Source organism: Peromyscus maniculatus, chromosome 7 (assembly GCF_049852395.1).
Source record: "Peromyscus maniculatus bairdii isolate BWxNUB_F1_BW_parent chromosome 7, HU_Pman_BW_mat_3.1, whole genome shotgun sequence".
Lineage (NCBI taxonomy): Eukaryota > Metazoa > Chordata > Mammalia > Rodentia > Cricetidae > Peromyscus > Peromyscus maniculatus.
Window position 1 is genome coordinate 60,507,723 of NC_134858.1, and position 19,845 is coordinate 60,527,567.

At 46.3% G+C, this 19,845-nt stretch overlaps 1 protein-coding gene across 4 annotated transcripts in view; it reads right to left on the bottom strand.

Annotated features, from left to right (window-relative positions):
- Positions 1 to 19,845, bottom strand: part of Map2k5 (mitogen-activated protein kinase kinase 5) — a 236,642-nt gene that overhangs the window by 20,087 nt on the left and 196,710 nt on the right. For all 4 annotated transcript variants that reach the window (XM_006971444.4, XM_016003408.3, XM_016003402.3 and 1 more), the window contains 2 exons: positions 16,062 to 16,123; positions 12,578 to 12,623 (listed from right to left, as the gene is read on the bottom strand). In XM_006971444.4, coding sequence (XP_006971506.1) covers positions 12,578 to 12,623; positions 16,062 to 16,123 — 108 coding nt within the window. The remainder of the gene's footprint in view (positions 1 to 12,577; positions 12,624 to 16,061; positions 16,124 to 19,845) is intronic.

The window sequence follows — 19,845 nt, forward strand, 5'->3', positions numbered from 1 at the left end:
TCTTCACTGCAGCAGCCTGTAAGGCAGCAAGGGCTGAATGTTGGTGGCCGAGTGAGGATTCACCATGTGACTGGTAGTGGGCCGTGGCAGAGCACAGGGCAATGCTGCAGGCACCCAGAGACTGCCAGAGCCGGGCAGCTGAGGCAAGGGACGTGTGTGTGTGTGTGTGTGTGTGTGTGTGTGTGTGTGTGTGTGTGTCCCCGTCAACTCCATCATGAGTAGCTGATTTACCTCATCTCTCCTGCTAGGCTGCAGGACCCAGGGACCACATGGTGCCCCCTTTCCCCATCTGGGTGGGATACTCTGTACTGAGTTGGGGCTCAGGACACAAACTTGGGGAGTGCTCACTGAAATGCTCTCTCCACAGCAGAGAAAGCTTCTGAAATGGCCCGGACCATGAGTGCAGGAGGCTATCATCTCACTGGTCCCAAAGCCCACCATTCTTGCCTCCCGGTGCTTAACCCACTTTCAGGAGCCCAGCCCAGGCTCTGCAGACCTCCTGACAGGGGGCCAGCCCTGCTCTGGAGAAAGACCCTTTCAGCATCTGCCAGCTTCTAGGGTTGCCGGTCTGCCTTCCGAAAGCTAGAGGGAGATCATTCCAGAGGCAAGGCTGTGGCTTAAAAAAAATCATGTTTAATTTAAAAATTAGAAGCTGGAGCAGGCTGTGAGCACAGGGGTTGATTGAAACAAAATTTAAATTCCTGTCAAGCCCATTTAAACACGGGGGCCCTTCATAGACAATTAGCTGCTCCCTATGAACGCTGAATAAACTCAGGCCTGGTCACTGTGAGAAGAGAGGCGCCTACTGTGAGGCACTGGAAAAAAAATTAACTAAAATCAGGCGGTATGAAATATTTAGCCTTCCAGTATATCACAGGGGTCTGCAAGTGTAAACAAGACAAAAATCGATTCCTCGGTGCCCTCAAATCAATCCCCAAAATGGCGAGGGCATCTGCTTTTGCTAAATTTTGTTTACATCGGCAGATTTGCCTTAATTGCGGTTGTTTATCTCTCGTGGTCCCTGGGGCCCTAATCTCCCGATTACTAATACTTAACACTCATTTCACATCTAAAGCTACTTCTAATCCTCAACAGGTTTGGGGGGCTCTTAAAATTATTGAAGCCACAGAGGCGGGAGCCGCAGCCTCTTTGTGAAAGGCCCATTTTCCTATCTACTACCAGCTGGGCCCAATCATCACCAGGGAGCGGACAACAAAGGTGCTAAAAGGCTCCTCCACAATGACTGCTGCTCCGCCGGGGATTGAGACGATGAAAAGGAGCTTTGATGGGAAATCTGAACAGGGGCTAAAGCAGTCCAGCCAAATAAAGTTACTGTCATAATCAAATGCTGTCAATCACCATGAAAATCCAATTAAAAAATGTCTCAGCACAGCCCTCTTAAGTAGAAAAATGTACCCTATTTATACAAATTTTTGTCAACTCCACACCGATCCCACAATTAGAAAGTCCTGCTAGTAATTGAATCCCCCTCCCCCCGCAACTCGAGACAGAGACGCAGGTCGTGCCGACAGCCTTCTGTGGGAGCCAAGACAAACACAGGCTATTGGTGTACAATTAAGAGTTAATCGGGTTACATTTGAAAATTCCATTTTTATTTGTACCAGGGGAACCTTTGCTGGAATAAATGAAGGGTTCCTGTTCTCCAACTTCAGAATCGGTGACCATTTGTACCGAGAGCGCGGCGCGGTAAAGCAGGATGCGGAGGAGAAACTAGTCCATGCTCCAGCAAATGTCTCTCGGTAGACCAGGGCCTGATGTTTAATTCGAATCTTGAAAATTAAATAGAGGACGGAAGGCCCAAATGTCTGCACTGCCTTCCTACAGTCTCTAAATGGCCATGTGAACCTCACATTATCTGCAGACAGGTTTAGCGCCCCCCCCCACCCCCATAACTGTATCCAAAGCCATAAGATTCCCAGTCCCCAAAGGTCTCGCTCAAAACTGCTACAAATTAAAAAGCAAACAACCCATTAAACAAATCCAGCTGGCTACAACTGTAAACAGGAGGCTTCTCATATTTTTTTCCCCAGCCCCTGACATTGCTGGTTAGTCGCATTAATAATTGATAAGAATTGCATCTATTTATCAGTGTGTTCTCACAGGGGAAACAACTTTGCTATCTTCAACAGCGTTTGCCAAGTCCCGGGGACTGGCTTTCAGATCCTTTCGTACCTTCAACAACTAACCGTTTCTGGGCTTCGGCACCCTGACCACTACTCCCCTGAGCACTGGGGCACGAGGGTGGTGTGCAGCTGCTGTGCTGACCATAGAGACCTGGGGGTCTCCGGCTATTATCTCATCGGGAGAAGAGGGTGCTGGCCAGAAGATCTCCTCCAGGCCTTGGCTTGAGAATGGCCTCTTGATTTGGAATTAACGGTTGGAGGTGAGCTCTCCGGTGGTCAAAAGACAGTGGTGTGGAGCAACACCTGCCTTGAACTCCAGGCGGTTCCCACCTCCAGGGCAGGACTGAGACAAGAGTGTTTGCTCTGCTGTGAACGGCCCTGTCCTGCTGCTTTGTGTAATGCTTTGAATATCATCCTGTGAACACAGTAATGTCCTAGGAAGCTGACTACAGCCGGATGAGCTCTCCCAGCAGGGAGTCAAACAAAAAATTTTAATCAGACCATGTACTATCGTATGGGTGTGTCATCATTTCCAGGGATCGCCTGTCCTTGGGTGAGCTTCTTCTGGGGACTTATCCTGTTGGTCTTCAGCTGCTCCTGTCAGAGCGCATTTGTTGACTGGATTAGCGAGAATGGTGCACGCAAAGTATGAGCAATAGCATTTAGCCTGATTGACAGGCAAGGCCCGAGATAGGCACTGAATTATGAGATCATACTCTTCCTTCAGCAGACTTCCAATCTAGTCAGGGAAAAAAGTGAGTTTTATTAAACAGCAAGCTTCTCCTCTGGCTGCTCTTTTTAATCACCCAGAGGGCTGTAAAAGACAAAATAAAACCTATCTGTTCCTTGACCACAGGGTTGGAGGTGCTCAGTCTAGTTAGAACCCTCACAGTTCTTACTCTAAACCTCTCAGATGATTCTGACGAGCTGTGAGGGTTGCCTCTGCACACACTGACTGGCTCTGGACAGATGAGCGTGTCACCATGGACTGCACAGAGTAGGGAGGGAGCCCTGCCAGAGGTAAAGCGGGAGGAGACCTCAGGGAGGAACAGGGCTGCCTTCTAGGCTGGACACCCAAGGCAGCACCTGCAGACATCTTAGTGCACCCAATGAGGGGATGCAGGCTAACGGCGCGGCCCCTCAGCCCCCAGGGAAGCTGAAGGGGAGAGGCGGCCAACCACTTCTACCACACCTAAGGGAACCTCCTTCCTCGTGGGCTGTGACTGCAATGCCGCACTGTGCCTTGGAAGGAGATGCTGGAAGGAGACAGCCCCATCGAACGTGAACACTGCAGGCCCGTGTTCAGACAGCTGCAGGCGCAAACAGGTGAGCCACAGCTGTAACAACAGATCGGACGGGAGGCCAGCGAGGTGGCTCAGTGGTGAAGGTGCTTGCTGCCAAGCCTGACCGTCTAAAGAGTTTAATCCCCGGGGTCCACATGGTGAGAAGGGATCCCTGAAAAGTTGTCCTCTGACATCCACATGTGTGCCATGATGCTTGCACATACACCAAACAAACAAACAAACACATACATGTAATTACAAGAGAAAGGGATCTGACTTGAAGATGGGGGAGTTATCCTCACCTGGAAACTCCAACTGTCAGATCACCATGACTTAGGCTAGACCTTTTCCTTGTCATGTGCATGCATAAAACACACACACACACACACACACACACACACACACACACATACACATACATGTATACATAAACACCTATAAACACACATATACACACATGTACACATGTGCTTATTCTTTAAAGTCTCATCATGACCACATCTAAGGAGGAAGGAAGCCTGTTTCCTAGGGTTATAATCCGTCTTACTGAAGTGCTAACATGCTATCAGAAATTCAAATTAAAGCTGACTGATTTAGCGTTGTCTCAAGCACCCAGACGGTGACTCTGGCGTCGTAATTATATGCAGTTAAAGTGCTAACATGAGCTTTACTAGAGGATTCCTATGCATAAGGAAACGCAAACATTACTCTAATGGCCTTTAGAACCCGAGGAAAAAGGACGGCATGGTTGTCAGTTGGACTCTGTTTGGGGCCACCACCACCCGGCAGTGACTTCTGTGCTGGAAGGTCCCAGTCAGGACTTCTGCCTGCAAGTTCTGCGTGCCACAGCTAACGAGTGTATGGGCCAAATATAGAACCCAAAGCAAGAATGAGTCAGACACTCAGGAACATCCTAAAACCAGGTGTGTATGTGGCAGGCATGTTGGTACAGGTTTGTAATTCTGGGATTGAGATTGAGGAGGACCTCAAGGAAGGGGGAGGGGGAGGAGAAGGGGAAGGAGGAGGAGGAAACAACAGACATATTGCACTTGACACAGGCAAGAGCCAGATGTAGTGAATGGCATTCACATTCACAAGCGCTTGCTAACCACTCTTAGTATTTTAAAAAGTACAGGTTTCCCCCAGCACCTGGTCCTTGAGCACCCAGGGGCTGTGGGAATGCATCTTTTCTGGCCGTCCCCTCTTTAGTAGGATGTGGAGGTGATGCTGGGCAGGCTGGGTCCTGTGCTTCCAGAAAGCTGAGCATCTTTCCACCTTTGTGTCAACCACAGAGGACCCCCTGGTCTCAGAGATGAACCCTTCTCTGCCGTTCTTCAGCTCCTTTCCCTGCTGCCATAAAACCCTGGTCACCCCCTTTCCTTTGGGTCTTTCTGGTTAATGAATGTTCTTGTATTAAAATAGCAGAATAGAAATCATCTTAGTTTGCCAAGTGTATTTTGCCTTTTGCAGTGATCAGAAGGTCTGTGTCTCTGGCAAGCAAAGACGTGTGTAAACCCCAAAGTCATACTGGGATCTCAGTGCAGGAAGGACCAACGTCTAACCCGGCATCCCTTCACTCTTTGAAAGAGACTGTGCCGATGTCTGATTTATCATACACTTTGATTAATTGAGAGAATAACCAACCACAGTATTTGAAAATGTAATTACAATCAGGTTCAAGCAAACAGAAAAGCTACCAGTGACAATTTAATTTAGAGGAGTTAAACAAGTTAACATCTCTTTGCAAGTAATTAAATGTTTAAACAGATTTTTCTGGAGCAGTTTGGTGTTTATTAGCCCCCAAACATTCCCACCTCTCACACACAAAGCCTTTATGGAGAAATCCGAGGCCGGCGTGTCTGCAGCTGGAATCAGGTGGAGGAGCAAGCATCCAAAACCCTGTTGTGATTACAGCTGAACACCCCCCCACCCCCCGCAAAGGCCCACCCCTGCTTGTATATCCAGTCCCAAGATTTACATGGTTCCTAAGCAAATTGTGACATTCCAACAGCAAACTGAGCCCCAGGTTGCTTCTTAGGAACAGAAAAACCAAACTGGGGACGAGACTAACACAGGATACCCTGTTCTGGAATGCAGAGAGAGACACAGGGAAACGACAGGCATTATTAGAGCCTACAGAGAAAACCCATGTTTTTAAACAGTTACCGAAGCAGGATAGTAATAGCATAAAGACAATTTCTGTGCCAGCTTGTTTTTCTGAAATTCTCTCTGCCACTGAACGGCGAGAACAGATAATAACTATTAGTAAATCAAACTCCTCTGCAATATCCAGCTGTGCCTCACGCATTTACATACAGATAGAATGGGTATATGTTTTTAATATGTATGGGATCTGTACTTTTCCCACAGCCGAAGTGTGTGCTACAAAGGAGGAGGAGAATGGATTCAGATCAGCATGAGATAATAAAGTGGCCTCGATAAAGTATTAGCCAGCGATTGATCTCAAACCGGGACGCTGCTTTCTTCTGACCTGATTACTTACTATGCATAGATTCCATTAAATAGAGCTTAGACACGGGAAGCTCTAGGAAATGCTCTAAATGCATAGAACGATCTTCCACACTGAGCCCAGATTGTAGCTGTGGGTGCCTGTGGCCCTCACCCGCCTCTCCTGAGTGACGACCCTCATTGGGGACAGGCTGAGAGGTTAAAGGGTTGCCTGACAGCTGGTGGGAGCCGGGCAGAGTCCCACTGGGAGGACGCTTCCTTTCCCTCCCCCACACGGGCAAACACCCTGCCGGTGAGTGACTGCCTCCTCCTGAGCTGCTTGTCTGGCTGGCCTTGACAGGAATCTGCAAAGAGCAAAATGGGAAGGTAGCCTGGGAGCTGAACAATCACTGAGGGTCACAGTCCCTTTGAAAAACTGGTGACAACTATGAATTCCTCTTTTCAGGAAAAAAAAAAAAAAGCCAATCTGCACATGAACACAGGATTCCGCCTGTAATCTCAGACTCCTCACAGATTTCCCTGGTCAAGGCCCTCTGATCCAGCCCATCTCCTGCAGATGAACATGTGGACATGGAAGGGGACGGTCATTGCTTTGGGGTGATACAGGGAAGGACCGTGCCTCAGATCCTTGCCAAGCCACATCCTGGCCTTCATTACCACAGAACCTAAAGGGAGACACTGCCTCAGACGCAATTCTTTGTGGTTTGCAGGAGCAAACTGTCTACACAGCAATGTTCCGCATCCTAGCGTCTTAAAAACCTAAACATACCATTTGAATAGCAAAATAAGACTGGAACTCCCCTCTCAAGGTGTCCCTCTGTTCCTGACTTTAGGGACCTAATGTGATCCTTCGTCTCTTCTGATCTGACCTGTGGCATGATGGGGACATTCTTCACCACTTCTGTTGTGTTTTTCTCCATTCCTCTCAAGCCTCACCCATCCTTTTGACTGGCAGAAGCTGCCATGGCCAGCTGAAGCCTGGGGAAGTGTGTTTCTTCCTCCTCCTTGGTCTCCACTGCCTGGAAACTCTGTGTCAAGGTTTCCCGGAACACGGCTACCGGGCCCAGCAGCATCATGTGGTTCTTTACATGTGAAATCAAGATTACCAGAGCAGAGAGAGCCGGCCCATCAGCATGCTGAAGGCTCCCGGCTGCCTTTCCTTCCTTTCTTGATTCATGCATTAGGCTCTGGACGGCTGCAGAGACCCCACTGTCCCCAGCATAAGCGACTTCCCTGCGTTGCACAGGACATGCCATTCAAGAGCAGGAGGGTCTACACAGACAGGGTTCCGTGCTGCTTTGACGCAGAGTCTAAGTTTTTAGACTCACACTGCAGTCCCTTCTGCTTAACACCAGAGTCACTAGAGGGACTTCTGCAGTGACCGCTCAGCTCGGGGCACTGCCCACCTGAACTCCACCTTTGTGTACGGAATTCCACCAGGCCAGGGTCAAAGGGGTTTCTGTTCCAGCAGGCACTAGAGGCTTCCGCTGCTCTGAAAAGGTGTGGGGTGCACACACATGGGTGCTTTGCCTGTTCTGTCTTGTGAGCCTGGAACGGCCCCTGAAAATGAATCCAGTTCAACCCACCCTTCAGAGGTGCTTTTCCCACACTCCCCTCTCCACCCAGCATTTCCCCTAACCATCCTGGTGGGTCCCACACACCTCTTGTTGCTCCTTTAAATTGCTACTTCATTCTGGCTAGCCAGGCACCTGCCCTCTCCCCTGAGACTCTTCCTGTGTGGTTTACTGTCCTTTAAAGGAGCTGCTGGGATAAGCACAGGACTCTGATCATAGTGGTCTTTAAATATCTGAATTTGATTTTTTGTCAGGCTCTGTGATCTCAGAAGGGGATATAGATGTTAATGATGAAAACTTCGAGTGTATTATATTATTTTGTGTGTTGTATGCACATATGTATGTGAGTGTGCCTAACCTGTGGAGGCAGAGGCTGACAGGGGATGTCCTCCTCCTCTATAACTGTCCATTTTTTTGAGGCAGGGTCCCCCCCTGGAGTTCACTGATTGGCTAGACTGGCATTCCAGGGAGCCCTTCCCAGAAGCCTCCCATTCCACACTTCCAGCACTGGAATCATAGGTACATGCCATGCTCCATTTTTAAAATTTATTTAAGTTTTTCATTTGTACATGGTGTGTTTGTGTGGGGTGTGTATGTGTGCCAGAGAAGGCCATCAGATGTCCTGCTCTGTCACTCTCCATCTTAGTCCCTGGAGATGTGTCTCTCATCTGAAGCTCTCCTTTTCAGCTAGGCTACTGGCCAGTATCTCCTGACACTCGGCTTTGTTTGGTTGGTTTTTTCAAGACAGGGTTTCTCTGTGTAGCCCTGGCTGTCCTGGAACTCACTCTGTAGACCAGGCTGGCCTTGAACTCACAGAGATTCACCTGCCTCTGCCTCCCGAGTGCTGGGATCAAAGGTGGGCACCACCATGCCAGGATAACTGGCTTTTTTTTTTTTTTTTTTTTTTACATGAGTGCTAGGGATTTGAACTCAAATACTCACACTAGCAGAGTGCTCACATTGACAGAGTGCTCACACTAACAGAGTGCTCACATTGACAGAGTGATCACACTAGCAGAATGCTCACATTGACAGAGTGCTCACATTGACAGAGTGCTCACACTAACAGAGTACTCACATTGGCAAGAGTACTCACACTAACAACAGTGATCACACTAAAAACGGAATGCTCACACCAACAACAGTGCTCATACTAACAGAGTGCTCACACTAATAACAGAGTGCTCACACTAATAAGAGTGCTCACACTGACAGAGTGCTTACACTAACAGAGTGCTCACACTAACGACAGAGTGCTCACACTAACAGAGTGCTCACACTGACATTGTGCTCACACTAACAACATAGTGCTCACACTAACGACAGACTGCTCACACTAACGACAGAGTGCTCACATTGACAGAGTGCTCACATTGACAGAGTGCTCACACTAACAGAGTGCTCACACTAACAGAGTGCTCACACTAACGACAGAGTGCTCACACTAACGACAGAGTGCTCACATTGACAGAGTGCTCACACTAACGACAGAGTGCTCACACTAATGACAGAGTGCTCACACTGACAGGGTGAGCATTTTACTCCTGGCACCATCTCCTCAGCACCTGCTTGCTTTTTTTTTTTTTAAAGAATTATCTTATTAAATTAAAAAATTACGTGTACGGGTGTTTTTCCTGAGTGTATGGCTGTGTATTACTTGCATGCCTGGTACCCTCAGATGTCAGAAAAGGGCACTGGATCCCCTAGAACCAGAGTTACTGATGGTTGTGGGCCACCATGTGGGTGCTGGGAATTGAACCTGGGTCCTCTAGAAGAGCAGCCAGTGCATTCTTAACCACAGAGTTATCTCTCCACCTCCTTTCCTTTCCTTTCCCCTTTCCTTTCCTTTCCTTTCCTTTCCTTTCCTTTCCTTTCCTTTCCTTTCCTTTCCTTTCCTTTCCTTTCCTTTCCTTTCCTTTCCTTTCTCCTTTCCTTTCCCTTCCTTCCTTCCTTCCTTCCTTCCTTCCTTCCTTCCTTCCTTCCTTCCTTCCTTCCTTCTTCCTTTCTTATCACTTTCTGTGTATATCACTGTGTGTTTATATGCACCACATGCGTGCAGGTGCCTGCGAAGGCTAGCAGGTGTTGGATCCCATCTCTGGAGTTACAGGCAGCTGTGACTTGCCTGATGTTAGGCTGGGAACTGACCTGGGTCCTCTGTAAGAGCAGTGCACACTCTTAAGCGCTGAGCCATCTCCTGAGCACCGGTGACAGGTATGAAGCAACATGACCAGTTTGAGTGCATTCTGCATGCAGTTTAAGGTCTGTGCACCAGAAAACTGTGCCCAGTATATGGACTTTGGTCCCTAACATGCAAGCATTCTAAAAGTTCCTTGGTCCAGCTTTATAAGACTTCCATTTATGGCATACAGCTATCTGGTCTGAAGAACAACAAACAATAGTTTAGCATATACACTGAAATGTATATGCATTTTAATGGCCTTAAGAATTCAACCTTGTGCTGGGTGGTGGTGGCCCACACCTTCAATCCCAGCACATGGGAGGCAGAGACAAGTGGATCTGTGTGAGTTCGAGGCCAGCCTGGTCAACCTTGAGGTTCACGTTTAATCTTAGAATGACATGGACAATGATTTTTAAGGCTTGATATTAGGTACTTAGGTCTGTAAGGTTATTCAACTAAATACAAAGTCTGAACGCTGCTATGTGCACAGCCAGGGCCTGGGTCCAGGCTGATCTGGACCACCCATCCTGCATTCAGATTTATTCAGGCAGGGCCATGCTGTGTTCCCAGTCATAGCCACACCTGGAGTTCACGCAAGAGTTTCCAAATGGGGAATCAATAACTACCATCTTTTCAAGTACCTCATCTTTGATTTTCTTCCTATAACTCGGAAGATACTGACCCACAGGGAAATTCTGACAATTATGTGGGCCCCGCCACTGACACAGCCCAAGTACAGCCCTCTTTGGCACCCTGCTGGCTGGGGTTACTGTACTTGCGGGAGATAAATTGCTCTTTTTTTTTTTCTCAAAAGCACAGGCCCTCACCCACAGTGACAAATGGGCTATAGTTCTTGTATTCCAGAGGAGGCTCTTGTCTTCAGATGGGAGCACCATCAAATAGGTCGCAGGCAGAGAGGGTAAAGAGAAAATTAAAGTCCTAATATGTTACAAGGAGTAGAGAAACGGTTCCTTAAGATGGGGGCTCTAGGATGGGACTCAGGCTCAAGACTAGGACTCCTCATTGTGTCTGATGTTTAACCAGAAGCAGACAGGCAGGTCTCCATCACCCTGACCACTGACTGCAGCCATCTCCCACTGTTTGCTCCCTCTTCACTAAGTTCTACCACACAAGGGTTTGCCTCACGTCTGCCAGACCTCTGGGGATAAATTCCACCCAATTCTCAACAGTGAGTAGTTAAAGAGAAAATTAAGTACAGGAAGGTGTTGCCTGTGACTAGGTTTTTCTTTATTATTTTTTAAAATATATATTTGTTAATTAAAAGATGGAACAGCATACATAAGAGATTAAAAAGCTAAGAGCCCACCCTTTAGCCTTGTTTTTATGACTTGTATCCTCTTCCTCAGGGGGGTCTTCCTTACTCAACATACATCCACATGCATTTATGGGTGTACACATGATCCGCAGATGTTTTATTTATAAGTGGCCAGCTCACCGCAGCATTGAACACATACTTGCCCACAGGTATCTGCTTTATGAAACCCCTTTTCTTTGTTTAATAGCTGAGTTATCCAGCCATAGCACAATAATGACCAGGTAAATGAGTCTCCATTTCTTGAACCTGTTCCAGACTTTCTCAAATGTGACTAACTGCAAGATCTTCCAAATCATCAGAGACCAAACAAACAAACAAACAATAAAACCCCCAAACCACTTAACTAGCAAACCAAACCAAACCCCCAACCCTACCTTCAGTCTGGACACAAGATGGGTCTTGTTAGAAGTTAGAAGTTGCAAAGGTTTTGGGAATGAATTTTTAATTTGACGCTTTTAAGAAAAGTGAGACCTAGTCCAGTGTGACATGAAAGAGAAATGTACCTGCAAGTGACATCAAATGGACATGCCCATGTGAAGATGGACTGTGGCACACAGAAGTTGGGTGCTTAGAACAAGATCCAAAGAACAAAACCCTCTGAGCCAAAAGAGTAAAATGCACCTTGTTTCAAAAGGCCGAGGTTGGCTGACGGCAGTCACCTGTAGACAGAGGCATCCCAAGTGCCAGGCAGAGCAGACTATACCCACTGTTACTAACGCTCCACCCAGCACCCTTCTATCAGCTCACACCCATCAATGGTCGGTAGTAAATCAAGGACCATTTGGGAATTGAAAAAGGACCATCTCTGTTCCTTTCCCTGCTTGAATAAAAACTGTCATTTGCAATCAAAGCAAGCTTGCCTTGGAGCTGGGAACATAGCACCAGCCACCTCACAGTATCTGTTTCTGAGGAAAGACCAAAGATTCACAGTGAACTGATCTCATTTCATTTCATGTGAATCAAGAGGATCCTACACTACATTCACGATTCCCCGGAGGACAGCACCATTCATTACAAACTTCTTTGGCTGTCTTCTGTCACCAGCCCTGGGACTTCTGAAAGGCAGTAACAGCCATGCACTAGGTTGTGACCCTTGAATGAAGCAGATGACAAGAGTTCTTCATGAAGCTTCAAAATGGTGGGGTTTTCAAAAGTGAAACTTAAGTTCAAGGGTCTGAGCTTCAGAAATACCTACCCAGGGCTGGGAATATGGGTCAGTAGGCGAGTGCTTGCGTGCTATGCAGGCAATAAGAAAATAAGAAAAACCCTACCCAATAAAGTAAATAATGTTGACTATGGGTTGTTTAAATGTCCTGGTTTTACGGAGGCTGGGGTTAGGGCAGATTTATATATCACAGGCTAGCCTCACTTAGAGCCAAGGATAGTCCTTCAGTTTCTGATCCTCTTGCTTTTACTCTCAAATGCCACCACCATGCTAGATTATTAGATGCTGTCAATGGACCCCAGTGCTCTGAGCATGCTGGGCAAGTGCTCTACCAAGTGAACCACATCTCCAGCTCTCATGCCAGGCTCTGTTGTAATGCTGAACCTGACCCGGAGAACTCGAAGACACCTACGAAGATTTCACTTACCATCAGTTCCTCGGGCGCTGGTCTTTCTTTGGGCTGTTTCCTCATGCTGCAGTAGGAAGACAAAAGACCCTCATTCACATTTATAAACTTTTCTTGCTGTTAATTTCCACCCCTGTTTCTGCTGGAATTTGAATGTTTGCAAAATGTTGCCAGATATTTGATCACACTGTGAAACTCCAAGACTGTGTTAATAAAGTTATCCTTGGACCAGGGGGCGGAGCCAGATACTAGTTGACAGGAATTAGCCACAGAGAAGCCAGAGGAGCCAGGAATATGGAGAAAGACACACAGGAAGGAGCAGGGAGGGACTTAGCGATTCAGCGGTCTTTGCGGTTTGGGTGAGTGGAGAGACACTTCTCTTGCTGGATCTCTGGCCAGAAAGGAAGGTCAGCTGCTTACTTTTTGGCTTCTCTGATCTAGTGGGTTTTCACCCCAACATCTGACTCCCGAGTCTTGATTGGTAAATAGAATGATATAGACTTAGTTAAAACCTACGTTTGGCTGCCGTGGCTGAGCTAAGTCAGTGCCGGCACGCCAAAGGTGCAGACAGTAGTTAAAATATCAGCAGATTCTAGTGCGGCCACTAAGCCAACAGATAACCAAGAGCAAATCCATCAGCTCCATGCTTGTCCGAAGTACTAACACACATTCCTGATCTTATGCTGGTCTTGAGTCAGACTTCTGGGGACGCTGTGAATCAGAATTCTTTTATTCAAGTTACTGTTGAAATAAAGATAAGTTACTGTAATTCTCTTTTTAAAAGATTTTTTTATTTTATGTGTGTGTTTGTCTGCATGTATGTATGTGTAGCACATGCATGCCTGGAGCCCACAGAGGTCAGAAGAGGTGTCAGATACCCTGGGATTGGAGTTATAGGTGGTTGGGAACTACCCTGTGGTGCTGGGAACCGAACTCAGATCCTCTGCAAGAGCAACAAGTGTTCTTAATCACTGAGCCATCCTCTAGTCCTGTAATTCTATTCTTGAAATCACTGTGGATTTTCTTCTTGCTGACTCAGTTGCCAACTTATTTCAATCTTAAATTCGAGGAGCAATATAGTTCTGTTTTGGTCAATGGGGTAAGAAGGAAAAAAGGATGGTGACAGGTCACATGAGGAAACCCTCTGGCTCTGGCGCTCAATGATGAGCTGTAAATAAATGCCAGAAGTGTAGACGATGCCACGAGGCCACAGATGGCTTCTTACACCTCTTCTTGACTCGCATTTATTTTCACTAAGATGTAAGGTGCTAATTCCTTTCACAGTTGTGAGACAGTTAAGTTTAGTTAAGCCCCTTAAAGAATTACATTGCTCACGCAAACTCTTTCCTGTCTTCTCTCCAGTAGCTCCAATTAGTAGCAGCTGCATGTACTTAGCTATGTGATGAAGGAGCAAATGGTACAGAGGTGAGGGTGGGCAGCTGCCTACCTGTAGCCATTTGTTCTATACTCAGAGCATTGGTGAGATGAAGTCAGGAAAGAGACTGTGAATTTTCTGACAATACTTTTTTTTTTTTAAATAGAGAGAATTAATGATCATTTGGTAAACAAGAACCATAGCTATGAACCATTAATGACATGGAGGACATTTGCCTTCTCTATAAATAACCATATGCACCTCTCAAATGCTGCATCCATTAGCAAGTGATTCAAGCTGTCTCGCCAGTGGAGTTGGTAACAGTCCTAATCTGACATTCCAAAGTAGCTGTATCTCTTGGGAAAACAAGGCTATTACCCAGGATCCCTTCTGTTTCAGCTGACATCTGTGGAGACTTTAACACAGGTTACCCTTCCCGTCTCCAGAAAACTTTTATATAACAGCCTATTAATGTTTTGGATGGGAGGGTGGTAAAGCTTCACACACTGTTCTCCCCGGGTGCCTGGCTCACTCCACCTCCAGGCTGGTCTCAGACCACACAAGAGACCATGCAGAAATCCAACCTCTCTCTGTGATGCCCAAAGCCAGGGCTCCAGGCAGCCTGAAACTGCAGTTTGTTTCCTAATTTCTGCATCTAGTGGGACATGATGTACTTCTGAGTGTTTTCAGGAATTGCATGTGTAGGAAATTAAGAGATTAATCTGTTTCTGGACCAGGGCTCTAACGCACAGTTTTAATGAGCTTCAAGAGCTCATGAGCCTGGTGTTTAATTAATAAGCATTTTCCCCAAGTATGGCATGCTTTGAAAACAAAAGATTTTTGGAGTAAAAATAGTTTCTAGAAGCTACAGAATATGACATAAGTATTTTAAGTAAATAGAAGCAATTACAATTTTTAGATCTGGGGGAAATTTTCTTCCTCATTTTTTTTCTGGTGGAATATAAACCCTATGAGACATTTTCATTAAGAGGTAACATATCACACTCAGTCAAAAAGGTGATAAAGCTTGACATTTATATTAAGGAATATTTCTTGGTTTCACTTTTGTGTAACCATCAGATGGATCATGAGAGGGGGGAGGGGACAGCGCACAGCCATTCGAGCTGAGCGAGGACCCTGCACAGCTGCCCACACCACCTTGTGTGGCCCCAGAGCATCGGCTTCTCCCGGCAGGGGCTGCCTGTGCCCCCTGCAGGAAGGGGGAAGGAGGGAGAGAAGCCAGGGAGTTATGAAGGAGTTTCAGAATGTTTGGTGTGTCCTGCCTCCTGCTCTGGAGGTCACCATTCCAGTGTCCCCGATCTGTCTCCTCTCTCTGGGGTAATTTCCCCATGCTGGGGTGAGCCTGAGGGCAGCGGAGCAACTGGCCCCCTGAGGCCACCCCATGGAAGTCCAGCAAGATTGGGGACATGGAGAAAGGGCTAATAAAAGAAAGATGTGTCCTGCCGGGAGGCAAAAGGCAGAGGGCTGAAAAAGAACCCTGGGTTGAAAACCTTCTGTTTCTTCAGGGTAAAATGATGAGACCTTGCTAGGAGGCTCCAACGACCCCTTGTGCAAAATCCTGGATTTCCTCTCAGTCCCTCGAGGGTTGGAGTGGGCTCAACAAAGGTCTCTGTGATCTTTAACATCAAACTTCAGTGAGGCGTGACCCTAGGATTGTGTTTAAAATAGACCTAAGGACAAGTTATTTACTGAGAATCAGGTGAATTAATAAACGGCTGCTTTGGCTAAGGAACAGGCAGTTTTATGGCTAACGAGGTTACATTAAAAAAAGCTTCATAGGTCCATCAATAGGGCGATAAACTGATGTATATTTTGGGAAGAAAATTCAGAGGACGGCAACAGTGCCTGTGTTGGAGGATTCCCCTTCTTAGTAGTTTACTAAATTGGGGGGGGGGGCTCTGAAATTCACCCACAACCCTTGTGTAAATAACATTTACATAATTTAAACAATTTCTTGGCTTTGTTGCCCCAGCTGCCCAAGGCCCAGAAGCCCCTCCCATCTCCAAAAGGAGGCAGGGAGAGTCACAAGGTCTCCGGGAGCCTCCCTCGGAGTTAATGGCATGTATCATTTACATTGAGGGCATGACGGGTTTGCAAACCGGGACTCACCACTGAGTGATGAAATGTACAAACGGCTCCGAGAACTCGCCAAGCGGAAGGACTGGTGAATCCTGGGAGGGAGGAGGAAACAAGTCACCCAAAGTCACGACAACAGTTTTTTTTTTTTTCCCCTTTTTTCCTCTTCCACCCTCCACCCACACCTCATAGAGGAGCTGGGATGGCGGAAGGCCTCATCCAATTAAAAGGACTGGCAGAACCCTCCTCCACACAGGGAAGTAGAGATGCCAAATTTCAAGCCCCACACATTTTACGATGGTGAGAAGCACAGAGCAGAGGGGGGAGGTGAAAAAAGGACAATGATAGCCACAGGGTAGGAAGGAAGGTAGGGAAAGTGTAAATGAGAAATTAATGATTATTTAAGTAACACACAAATGGTCTTGTAATTAACAAAGAGCCGGGAAATTATTCTTGTTCTGACCTTTGTTTCTTTTCCTGGATTTGCTATTTATTTACCTTCCTGTTACTTACATTTTATTTGTGTATCTGACCGCTCCTAACGGCTTGCCCCTCGCTGTATATATTTGCACCGCGCTTTTGTGTGTTTTAATTTAAAAGACAGACACTTTGGAGGGTGAGTTGTTTCCTGAGAAGGCATTTCAGCCTTTCTGCCAGCCTGGGCCGACTGTGGTGTCAGGAAGCCCGTGAATTGGGGACACGATGAGAAAGAAACTACCACCTCCAAGACCGGATGGAAAAAAACCCAGGAGTGGCGTGGGAGCGAGTGAGTGAGCGAGCGACTCCGAAAGAGCAGGAAACTACACAGCAACAAATGCCTGGGCTTCGTGACCCGGGGAGAGAAGCCCGTTGCCGCTCGCAGAGGAAGGCTTTAAGAATTTAGGAGTTTTCCACGAGTGACAGAGAGCGCCGCTGTGTTTATAGCGTGGCAGCTCAGGATGTAATGAAATTACACTGCTGAGTACTTCAACAGCCATCTCATTAGGCCTACAGTTGGAACAAGAGAGCCACATAAAGTAGGCAGCTGCAAATGACTCCATTCTCATCTATTCTCATTTGCTATTAAAAATACCTTTCGGCGCCTTTTTCCCTCCCTGACATCCCTACACAAAGTGCCCCGCAAAGTATGATACATGCACCTATTTAAATTAACAAAGGAATGACTTATTTTAATCTCACTGTGCTTTGGAGTGCTTTGGCCATTTGGATGAGCAATATATCATTACATACAACCTTCCAGCGCTGCAGGCTAGGAACTCAGAGCATGCGGCATTTGGTGGGAGCCAAACAATTTCTCTAGCACACAACTGTGTCAAATGCATGCATGTATTCATTATGGGGAACGAGAGGAAACAGCTTTGATGTAGTGGAAAGGAGAAGAAGATAAAAGCACCTCTGCACTATGTGTGCCATTATCAATGGCAGAGAGACACAACCGCACAGCCTCCTACGTGATTAGTAAATATACATATAATTGCTGTGGCCAATTATCAGAAAAATGAGATCGGTAATTACAAGACAGAAAATTAACTAGAACTCTTATTAAGGCTTTGTTTCCGATTCAAACAATTTGGAAACTGCTGGAAAATACAATTAAATCAAAAGGAACTGAGGGGGCCAAGGCAGCCCCCCCCCAAAAAAAAGGTGTGTATGTGTGAGAAGATGAACAAGCTATGTCTTGGCTTTTACAAGGGCACCCCTGAATTTATTCATCCAGTGGAAGCAAGAGCGGGAGGGGACGGCCGCACTTCCAGACTTGAGATTGTCATCAGGAGAGAAAGCCTTTCAGAAGGAAAGAAAACAAAGGGAAGGAGTGTGAATAAAAGCTCATCAAGTTCAAAGCATCACTCACAGGCAGTACACAGAGCAGGAGGAAGGGGCTACTCAAAAGCCGCAAGACCCACACTAGCAGACCAGCCTCCATGACACTCCTGCAAAATGGCCACAGACATGCCAGTGATTTGAAAAGCAAAAACAAAACAAGGCATCCATTTCCGACCTGGTCTGCTCTGAGGGAAGCCGTGTGTGTGTGTGTGTGTGTGTGTGTGTGTGTGTCGACTGGGTCAAGAAATGACATTTTTAGCTGGGCATGGTGATTAGGACACACTTTCAGTCCCAGGAGGTAGATGGATCTCTTGAGTTTAAGGCCAAGCTGGTCTACATAGTGATCTCCCAGATAGCCAAGGCTACAGAGTGAGACCCTGTCTCAGAAAAAAGACAAAGAAAATCCATAAATGACATGTTAGTGTCTTCAACAACCATGATTGAGAAAGTAGTTAAAAGTCAAAAATGCAAAAAAAAAAAAAAAAAAAAAAAATTATGAACTCTGATCCAAGAAATGCCTCTAATTATCCCTGCATGGACCTTTTCTTTCTTGGATGTATGCACGGTACTCCAACTGAGTGGCAGTTGCTTTATTTATTTATTTATTTATTTATTTATTTATTTATTTATTTATTTATTTATTTATTTATTTATTTATTATTTTTCAAGACAGGGTTCTTACTCTGAAGCCCTAGTTGGCCCTGAACTCACAGAGATCCACCTGCCTCTGCCTCCTGAGTGCTGGTACTAAAGGCATGCGCCAACAAATACTGCTGAGTAGCTTTCAAAGGCAGTATTTAGGAAAACAAAGCTTAATGTCAATGTGGCTGAATATTTACCAAGATGGTTAAACTTCTCGACTGGATTTCTACAAAGCTCCTGTATAAAGCATGACGCTATATAGCCTTTGCTTCAAGGTGGACTGCCAAAAGTCAATTGTGAGTCAGAGACTGGGCAGCTTGATGAAGGTGTCACTTCCACACAGCCGAAGGGAGATGAGACACGCAGCACTTTGTACGGATATTTAATTTTATTTAAGACCTAATATTATAGCTTGTTACGTCCCTCATATTATAAAACTGTGGAACACCGGGTGGTAGCCATGAATAATTTATTTTACTTCTGAAAACAGCAGCCCATGTTGAATTTGGAGAGCCACAGAGAGCAGACTCTCATCTCAGAGGGGCCTAGAAGAAATCACTCATCGGAGACGTGTGGGAGCCAGTCTCATCTCATGTGTATGCTGCCACATATTCCTTTTTCATTTTAAAATCCATGTCTCTTCCCTGCCTCAAGGAAGGCTGTTCTGAGAAGCAGAAGGCTGGCTAGAAAGTGGGTAGAAGGAACCACACATGCAGAGGCAAAGGTAGCCCCTGGAGAGCTTGGGAGTCCACAAAAGCAGACTGCTAACACACCAAGAGAACATATATGCTGCTCCAGAGATCTTTTCAAGCTCCTCTTTTCCTCTCTTCTTCTTCTCCTTCTCCTTCTCCTTCTCCTTCTCCTTCCCCTTCCCCTTCCCCTTCCTCTTCCTCTTCCTCTCCTTCTCCTTCTCCTTCTTCTTTTTTAAGACAGGGTTTCTCTGTGCAGCTTTGGCCATCCCGGAACTTACTATGTAGACTGGGCTGGCCATGAACTCAGAGATCCGCCTGCCTCTGGCTGCTGACGCTGAGATTAAAGGTGTGCATCAACATTGCCTGGTCATTCTTTTTTTTTTTTTTTTTTTTTTTTTTTTTTAAAGAAAATAAAATTAAAAGTTAGTGTAGCTCAGGATGAGAAAGACTTCCAAGAATCTTCTTATTTTGTTATTTTGTTCCAATTTTAGGGAAGGAGGGGTTCAGGCACACACTAAAATTTGGGTTCTGGCTCCCCTAGGGTGCACCAGAAGGGAAAGCATCCCATCATTGGGGGGTGGGTTGGAGGGGACTGAAACCCATCCCGGGGATTCAGAGACTTCAGTAAAGGAGATGCTACATACCAAAAACATCCTCTT